This window comes from Glycine soja, chromosome 2 (genome assembly GCF_004193775.1).
Source record: "Glycine soja cultivar W05 chromosome 2, ASM419377v2, whole genome shotgun sequence".
NCBI classification, from domain to species: Eukaryota; Viridiplantae; Streptophyta; class Magnoliopsida; order Fabales; family Fabaceae; genus Glycine; species Glycine soja.
The window spans coordinates 5,053,406-5,063,716 of NC_041003.1; the positions used below are offsets into that span (position 1 = coordinate 5,053,406).

General features: G+C 29.0%; 1 protein-coding gene across 1 annotated transcript; it reads right to left on the reverse strand.

The window, feature by feature from the left end:
* Positions 1 to 140: 140 nt before the first annotated feature.
* Positions 141 to 6,205, reverse strand: LOC114382291 (cytochrome P450 90B1-like). The gene is made up of 8 exons (XM_028341603.1): positions 5,797 to 6,205; positions 5,232 to 5,556; positions 4,898 to 5,053; positions 4,512 to 4,766; positions 4,276 to 4,368; positions 3,791 to 3,869; positions 3,504 to 3,610; positions 141 to 531 (listed from the first exon to the last, which is right to left on the reverse strand). The coding sequence occupies exons 1-8, from the start codon at positions 6,006 to 6,008 to the stop codon at positions 292 to 294; spliced, it is 1,467 nt and encodes a 488-aa protein (XP_028197404.1). The 5' UTR covers positions 6,009 to 6,205; the 3' UTR covers positions 141 to 291.
* Positions 6,206 to 10,311: the final 4,106 nt, after the last annotated feature.

The window sequence follows — 10,311 nt, forward strand, 5'->3', positions numbered from 1 at the left end:
CTTAATAACTAAATTTACATCATTACTATTATGTTATATTCATCTTAAAAAATATATTTTTTTCCTATTTATCTCTATTTAAAATATTTTAGCAGAAAATTATTTGATATATTGTTTGATAAAGTTGCAATTTATGAAAATTAATAAACTAAACACATTTTCATTATTTTCACTTTCTACACATTGGAAAGAAGGCACCTAAACAAGCATGGTTTTTTTTTTCCAAAAGCATGAAGAAAAAAAAACTAGAAACTACATTAATAATCTTTCTTCTCCTCCTTCTTCTAGCTACTAAATGAGGAGTGTTTGGACTTTGATGGGTAAAGCTTTGGGGAAATCAACGTAAGGGTATGCAATAGGTTGATCCTCTCCAACAAGTTCCCAGTTGTAGTTGAGGATGAGATGGTGGATGAACACAGCCATTTCAAGTTTCCCTAACTCTGATCCCGCACACATCCTTGGTCCTCCTCCAAACGCCATCAAGTTCATGTTAACATTCGCGTTTTCGCAACTTCCACTCTTATTCTTGTCCTGCATCTCCAACCACATTGCCAAAGCAAAATTATTTAATCAATCAATTTTTTAATATTAGTTCTATTTCGATAGATTTCTTTATAAATAGGTATAAACAAATAGTCTTCTAGGCTTCTATATTGGGCCTAAGTTGACAAATTAAATGGCCTCGATGTTTTTATTTTGGGCCACAAAATGATTGACTTTGAATGGACCTGCATAGAATCAGAATCTCTTAACCCTTAAGAGGATTTAGACAAAATTAAACCTATGTAAACTAAACTAATACCTTTTGCTTCAATTGGTTAGGGTTCCTAATTTCTCTTAAACTCGTCGAATCCAGGAAAAATAAAAAGATGGATCCACTTCTAGTGAAAAAAATATATTACTTTTTCAAAAGTGTTAAGTTGTAATTGTTGGTAACAAAATTCAATGAATCAATGATAAACTAAATACTTCTGCATAATAAATTATAATTTAAATTATTTTTTTATACAATAACATTGTATTTTCATTTGAAGTGGAATTTATTTCCCAATCACCTATCATTATTCCCTTTTCTACTTGTCACCTACATTTTTTTATGTATAATGAGAGCAACGAAGTATGCACATCACTCACATGTTTGATAATTCACTGAGTTAAGACTTTGGTTCTCTTTCAATAAAGTTATCTATAAACACCTATAAGAGAGAAGAAAAAAAATATTACCTTATACTTTATAAAAAAAAATACAACCTTATACATAAGTTTAAATCACTTTTTTTTTTGGAAAAGCTAAATAATGTTTGCTTCTCTAAAAAACTGATTTTAACCTAAAAAAAGATTTAATTATTTATTTTTAAGTATTTATGGAGAAACTTATTTAAACAAGGTATCTAATTATTAAAATATGTTTATAACTGCATCACATATTATCTTAATGTAATTGTTGACATGTATAAATATATATATATATATATATATATAATATTACTATTAAATACTAATATTAAGATTCATTTTCAAAAAAAAAAATTCAAACAAGACTAACAATTTTTGAAGGGCATGTCTACAAAATCTAGAAATACTACTTCGATCATTATTACAAGGCCCAAATTAAAAATATGATTTCATTTTTTTAGTAAGATTAAATAAAAAAATCTTTACATTAATTATTTTTTCATAAAAAAATATTTACATTAATTATTTTTTCATAAAAAAATATTTACATTAATTATTTTTTCATTAAAGTAATTTTAAATAAAAAAATATTTTAGAGTGAGAAATATAATTCATTAATATTTAATAATTTTTTTCACAATGTAATTTTTTAAATAAATTTAATATTTTGAACAAAATTAATTATTTTTTAAAACTTTCTTATATTAGTTATTTTCTTTCAAAAAAAAATAAATAAGTAGAGCTTATAATTAGAACGAAAAGGTAGTAGTATAATTAAATAGTCCTAGCGGGCTAGCAGTATTGATTTGCTGAAAAAGAGTAGGGGCATTAGAGGATAGATAAGAGAAGAGGCTGATAAAAGAAAAGGCACACATGCACGTGCATGTGAGAGGGGCCACTTGCACACGGGCATTTATTATCTGCTACTGCTGCAACCACAGGGCCCGCCCCCACACGTGCACACCATCATCATTCATCGCATCCAGTGGGTCCCCCTTCTGTTCCCAAGATCCTTCTCCCGCTGATTACGACACTTCATCTGTAGCTACTATACTATTCTCCTTACCAATGTTCCAACTCAACCATTTTCTTTTTTCATTATCTAATGCTCCCTTTCAACAATTTTTAAATTTTATTTGAAAATAAAATAAAATAAAGAAAATTTTTAAATTTTTATTTCTAGAAATCATTTTGTTTTTATATTTTCTTTTCAACCAAACAAAAGAAAACATTTTGCAAATCATATTTTTTCTCTTATTTCCTCTCCTATCAAACCAACCATAAGTTTCATCCATTATACTATTATTATGATTGCTTATAATCCATAAAATATATTAGGTAATAGTGATTCTGCCAACGAACATGACATTGGTACTAATAGTCACTTCTCTATGAAATAGTTCATTTTTTTTTTATTTTAATGTGTAAGTTAATTATTTTCATACCACAAAGTATGGATATTTTTTAATGTGACTCTATCTAGTTAGGACTAAGTCAACAACAAGGATCAAAGGATCATGCATTCTTTTCAGCTTCGTCAAAGCTGTACGGCGTGTCTACCTCGTGGGGGAGGGGGGGCTGATTCTGAAGCGCCGAATGTAAAGTGTTTTTATGTACTAAAACTACAAAGGAAGCTACAATACCAAGCTAAAGGGACCTAACACCTATAAACTTAGGCGACGAACATGAACGTACATATGACTTTAATAAGTTTTAAAATTATAAAATACCATAATGCACAAAACATAAAATCAGCAATATATTATAATAATTACATTTGTATTAATATAAAAGTTAAAAAATACCAACAAAGATTTGTCTAATTAATAAGATATGAATCATATTCTATAAGGATGTAAGTGAGTGTCTGATACACAACTCACTTATAATTTTTGAGTAGCAAGAGAAAAAATTAAAAAATTAAATCAAAGCATCCAAAATGTCATTGTTGTGAATTATCCGTGCTGTCTTGGCCAAGACTATGACTATAGTCTATAGGCAACTAATAATATATACCCTTTGCTAGTTTTGGCAAAATCTCAACCCCCCATCATCAATTGAATTTTGTTCATTCACGGGCCACACTTCCCAGTAATGGGAGTGATTGCATGTGGGAATCCACAGTCGCAAGCTAACACCAATTGAATTCAAGTGCTAGGGGATGATGGGGACCTCTGCTTAGTGCTTAATAATATTTTCCCCCTTTTTCTAAAATTCTCTTTAAACCTTGGCTTTAGAAAAGAAGAAAAGAAGGGGAAGGGTAATAATAATACTCGTGCAAGGCGTGCAAATGTGCAATGAGTCTATAAGTTATAAATGGAACTGACCTGCCATCTCCAAGGATTAAATTGGTGAGGTTGGTCAAAAAGTGCAGGATCGAGATGCACAGCTGAAACCACCGGAAGGACTTTCCACCCACATGGAATATCATAACCTTTTTCAAACACAAACACAAACAAAAACACATTTTCAATACACATAAAAAAAGCCCTTCTACTATAACACTTTAAGCCTATCTTTCCTCTTTGGTTTTCCTTTTCTTTCGACCAAAAATGTAAATAAACACTTAAAGAGTGATACCATCTATATATATCTTCCTATATTAATTTCTTACCTTTGTAGTGAACATCCTTAATAGCCTTCCTGTGAATAAACCTCACAACATTTCCTAATCGAAGTGTTTCGTTCACAACCTTCACAAAGACAAAGAAAGAGCAATATTTATTATTAACATATGCAAACACGTTAATGTTGGGCTTCATCCCCCATATGATAGTACTTTTAAAATGTTAACTTTATAAAATAGAAAAATTACTGTTATTAGAAATAGGGTTTCAACAACCAATATCTCAGAGTCCAAAGTCCTAAAGGCAATAAGTCATTGGTTAAAGAATTGAAAAAATAAAATTTTAATATTAAAAAATATTTAAAACACAATTTTATGTATTTTAATAAAAAAAAATTATATTCTTAATTTCTTACCCAGTATCCGAAATACACTGATTATCATCTATCATATAGAAGTATTATAGAAAAAGAGACACAAAAGGACAGAAAGATAAATCCCAATTTATTATCATATATTCATATGTGACTTACACAGTGAGTAAACTCCATTCTTTTGTAATCATCCCAAGTCAATTCAACTTCCCCTGTCTGCTTCTTTGAAGTGACTATTTCCACGTGTTCTTCCTATTATTATTTCCAAAAACAAAATAATTCCTATTGGTTAGAACTTAGGAGTAAAGTTAATCTTATTTTTTTTTTGTGTATGTCGTTGTAATTAATTGTCCTAAGAAAACATTCCACGTAGCATCGTGGTACTACATGCTTACCCTTAATTGTTGTATGGCTCGAGGACAACCCGGCAAGAAGTAAATAGCTAGAGCTATGGCTACCGATGAGGTTTCGTGGCCAGCAAAGAGCAAGCTCAATACCAAGTCAAGTATTTGCTCATTTGAAAGATTTGTGTGCGTCATAACCCAACTTAGAAGATCATGGTCTTCCTCCAAACTTGCGTTACCCTTTTGGATCCTCTTGTTCCTTTCTTCCATTTTCCCCTCTATAATCTTCTTTACGGCACCCCTAGACTGTAAAAGGAAACTTACAATATTAAAAATTAAAAATTCAGTAGCACTATTAATTAATTATTTATGGGGAAAAAAGGGTTCTCTAAAGTCTAAAGTAGTAGTAGTATTAAATATTAATTGACTATTGCTACCTTTAATGCTTTCCTGTATGCTGTTCCGGGCAAATTCAAAGGCGCAGTAGATACAACACCCTTCATGAAAGACACATATTCTCTCCTCAATTGTCCTGTTTCGGGATTCCCAGGCTCCAAGCTCATTATACGTTTCGCCATAAAATTGAAGGTGAACTGCAATTTTATTAATCAACCAAACTAACTTTTAACTAGTAATTCATTGATGTTTGTACTTGTAACACTAGTAGCAGTGCATACTAAATAAACATTAACTAGATTTTAAAATTCTAAAACATCCACATAGGAGGTAGTAGTAATGAAATTTTGACAAGAGAAGTGGTTAGTTAGATACCTTTTTGGCTTCTTGTAGAGCGGAGAATGTAGAATTATTGTTCCATGAGTTAATAACGAGAAGGGCATGCCTCTCGACCTCTTTGACAAGATGTGTTCGGAGCTTAGCATTGCTGAGAAAGTTGAGTGAAATGTTCCTCATTTCCTTGTGCATGTCCCCTACTAAGACCAACATAGACCATTTCCCGAGTATATCACGAATGCTCTTAGGATAGCTGATCTCAAACAACTTCCCATCGTTCTGCAATATGAACCTATTCAGCCCTGCATCTGCTGACACTATGGCTGGCCCCCCAAACAAGTTTGACTTGTAAATTTTACCATACCTGCACATATTATTGAACAATTAAGCTAGTGAGTGTTTGAATTGCAGTTAGAAGTATGTCAAACTGAAAAACACACATTCCAATGTACCAAACCGAGAAACGAGTATTTTGTCTCATTCGGATGAAAGCAAGTTAAGTTGAACATAACTTTTATCCAAAAAAATACACTCTTTAGGGCCTATTTTTCTTTTTCTTTTTCTTTTAATTTTTCATGGTGTATTGGGGGGTGATTGATTTTACCTTGCTATGTGGTTCTCCATAAATTCTCCAAGTGTAACAGCAGGGTAAGGGTTCAAATACCCTATGGTTTCCCCAAGAAGGGGCCACCCCATTTGGCCAGGGGGAAGATTAAACTTTGGTTTCTTTCTTCTGGTGAAAATGAAGGTGATGAGAATAAGAGCAAGGATGGAACAAGAAAGAAAACAGAAAGTGATCAGGTGTGAGTCTGACATGGGAGCTAAACCTGTCTGATTCTCTCTCTCTCTATGAAGCAAAAAAGAAAAAAGAAACAAATGAAACTTGCATGTGCAGTGTGCAACAGGATGAGGAAAAAGGTCTCACACTTGATGAAAAGGAGCTTCTATTTTTTGGCTTAGTGAAATTACAAAAGCAGGTGTTTCAATGGAATCGGGCCTAATGAAAGTGTGAAGCCAAGGAGGGGGCCTTTTATAAGCTTCTCTTCTGTCTTTAAGAAGAAAAGGAACAGCGGAAAGTAGCGAAGAAGTAGGCTTTACACTTGGAAAACATGCACTTTACCAATCAGTTTTTTAATTTATTATGTTTGAATCCATGTCGATTAACTTGTCACTCAATTTTAAGAGGAGTAATGGCGTATAGACTTTCAAATTTTTTAAGCACCTCATTAATACTGCCTTGGTCTCGTTACAAATTGTTGCATAAGAAAAAAAAATTATCATTCAATAATTATCATTTTAGTTTTCAACCTAACATTAATAACTTTTTGAGTTATGCTAATAATTAGTTATAGATAGTATAATTTTATTCATCGTAAGGACACATGTTACATTTATTTTACTATTTTTTTTCTTTTATGTTTCTTATAATATTAACTGAGAACAACAATTATAATCGATAAATAAATTAATAATAATATAAGATTAATTTTGTAAAATTATTATTCTCTTTTATTTATTTATTGTTTTTTCTTGATTTATATAACATAATATACTACGGCTAATATTTTGGGAGGGAGTGAGTATTTTTTTTTTGTCTATCTTCCTATTAATTAATTATAGTACTCTCTTCGTTTTTATTTAAAATATCCAAGTTTTAAATTATGCCTACTCCTTTTTGAAAGATTCAATTTATAATATTTTTTGGATTAATTATTTTAGACTAAAAATATCCCCTAATAAAAGAAAAAAATAGTGTATTGACAAACTATTAAAAAAGAGAAGTATTAATGATAAGAATAATTTTAAAAAAAATTATAAATTTAAGAAAATTTATTGGTATCAACTAAATTAATTACTTTTCTTAATTTTAATAAAATAGTTAATTAGATCTTATACATAGGTGAATAGAAGGAGTAATACTCTAGATCTAAATACTGGTATAAAAAAATTTCACTAACTTACACAAGAATTAACAAAATTGATTAATGTTATTTAAAACATGGTATTGCTAAATAGTGTCCTTAGGATATTAGTTAAGGAACTAAAAGGAAAAAAGTATTTATCATGAAAATCATAAAAGAGTGTAAAAAGAGTTATGAGTAACATAATTTTATACATTTTAATAAAAATATTTCTTCTTTTAGTTCCTTAATCAATACCCTAAGAACATTTGCTAGCATTTATCAAAATATAATAAGAAAAAGTTGTTACTCATATTGTTTGCTTTTTATATTTCTCTTATTAAATTATAAGAAAAAATTTAGTATACACCAAATAGGCAACCTGGAAATTTCAATAAACAAGAAAGATAAAAAAAATTATAAATATAATATTTGATACTTTCTTGTCCTGAGATCTTTGAACATCAATCACGCAAATAAAGTAATTAATTCAATTGATTTTTTAAAAAAAGTATTACTAATGTAAGAGTTATAACCTTATTAATATCATTAATTTTTTATTATGATGTTAAAACATTAATGCTTAAGAGTATTATATATCACTATCAATAAATAAACACAAATACATCGAATATTTAATAAGGACCACTAACAAAAAAAATTAAAATACTTCATACAAATTCTAAAATGTCTTATAAAAAGTACTATTAATTTCTTCTAAATCATGTCTTGTAATAAAGACAAAGGAAGTATACGATACAATAAAGGGAGAAAAATAAGAAAAACAGTAATAAATATTATTAATATTTAATAGCCTTAGATATGCTTTTTGTTTTTGTAAGTTAACAGTTTTTTAATATTGGTTCTTGTAAGTTTATTTTTCTAATTTTAGTAATATAAGTTTATTTTTTTTTTAATTTTGGTTCCTATAATTTTTTTTGCTCATTTTTAATTCTTATAAATTTCTGTTTTTTTTTAATTTTGATTCTTGTAAACATGACTTATGGAAATTATAAATAAAAAATTAAAATCTTAAAAAGACTAAAATTGCAAAAAAATTACAGGAATTAAACATGAATGAAAAAATTACAGGAATCAAAATTAAAAATATAAACTTACAAAAACTAAAATTAAACAAAAATGAACTAACAGGAATCAAAATTAAAAAAAAAATTACAGAGATCAAAATAATATTTAAACGTATTTAGTATATAAAAATGTCTATATATCATGTACTGTTTAACATTAATAGTTTAGGTTAAATAGCGTGTTAACACCGTATCTATTCTAAAATCCATGTCCCCGGTATGTTTGGATATGCGTTTGTCATCGAATGACATGCATAACGTGGAAACAATAACACATAATTTCGAAATATAAAATTATATAAAATTTGGATCTAAATGAAACTAGGAATACTAGTAAAAAAAATACGATGATTACAATCCAAAGACAACCCAAACTTGGCCGAATGAGTCAGTCATTTTATTAACTACCTATAAACATGAGAAAAACATACTTGCAATAACCTTTTACTAATACGGTGCACTTCTTCAACAATTGCAAACAAGGATGTTCCTTTGCACATAAACTATTAATGATAGAAATATATACCAAAGTCCAACTCAACAATATGTTCTAATATGGGCGGGTGCAAGCTTAACGCAAACCATGCACAATTGCCTATAAGTCTTTCACTCTTTCATTTCAAGAATAATATCTATTGTGGAGTCTATAAGCTTGTTTATTCTTTGAACACGGGAGTTCTTCAAAAATTTAGTTTGCATATCGTTGTTAATCCTCTATAACATATTTTGAGCAGTGTCGTTAAATAGCGGCCATGACGCCACCATATAAGATGATGTGAGATTTTTTTTTCCACCCATCCACCATACGTAATTTATTAAGGGAAGCCGGATATGGCGGCGCCACCATAAGGCACAACGGTGTGTTTATATGGTAAAATTTTGACCTTCAATCACATGCCAATAATTATTAACAAAACTAATAATAATAATAACAACATAAAATATCACCAATTTGGGATTTATTTAGATAAATAAATACTTAGATATAAACACTTACACACATAACATAAATTACATGTTAATATATATATATAAAGAGAGAGAGAGAGAGAAATTGTTTCTTCTAAATAGATCAAAGAGGAAATATGATTAAACGCATTTCATATAAGTTTTAACACTAATTTCATAAATTATCTTAGGTAACTCATTTAAACAAGTTAAATCAGTTTATGAATATATCATAAATTTTTCAATATATTTGCACGAAGGAATGAATCTAGAAATATATTAAAGAGAGATTAAAATTTTTATAATTTTCCACCAGTTAATCATTACAATAATAACAAGAAATATATCTAGTTTTACACAATTTTTTTATTAGTTGATCTTAATCAATATTATAATAACAACATACATAAATTCATAAAAAAAAACATATATAAATTGTGTTTTACACATTTTATACTAAACCATTTAAAAGTATGCATGTATATACATGAGAAATTTCAATGGAGGAGAGGAAAGGAAGCTAAGACCCTTACTTGTCCCCCAGCATCCGTCTCTTTGCACAAGTACGTACCTATGTCATAAGTTAAATTTATGATATAAATAAATTATTCCAAACACACGTCTAAAATAGTAGTCATCATTTTTAATAGAAGGGGTTACTTTTAATCCTTTCACAAGTATATAAAACTTAGTTAACAAACAACCATTATAAAGATTTTAAAATTTAAAACAAACAAGTTAGTATCAATGTTTTAAAGATTAATGTGATAATCATCGACTGTGTAATATCCAGTTGTAAGGAGTTGTTCTAATTTACTCAATAATTTTGAATTCAGATTCTAAAAATGCATCTATATTAAACCTTGTAAGGAATGTTTTGTCACCTTTATTGATCACCAGGAGGGGTCCGTCAAATAAAATAAACTAAATTGATAAATATTTGGACAATCAAATTGGTTGTTAGTATAACAATAACGAACAATTCTTCTGAGAATGGATTCCCGGCCTGCAAATAATTTAGTCTTCCATACGTGGATCAAATATTTAAAGAGTTTAATTTGTTTAAATATGGTGGACGTCCACCTGTTGCATGCTTTGTTTTTTTTAGTAGATACTGGCTTTAATTCGATGTTGCTTATAAGATCTGTCGGTTTAGTTATATATGGCAATGAACACAAATGT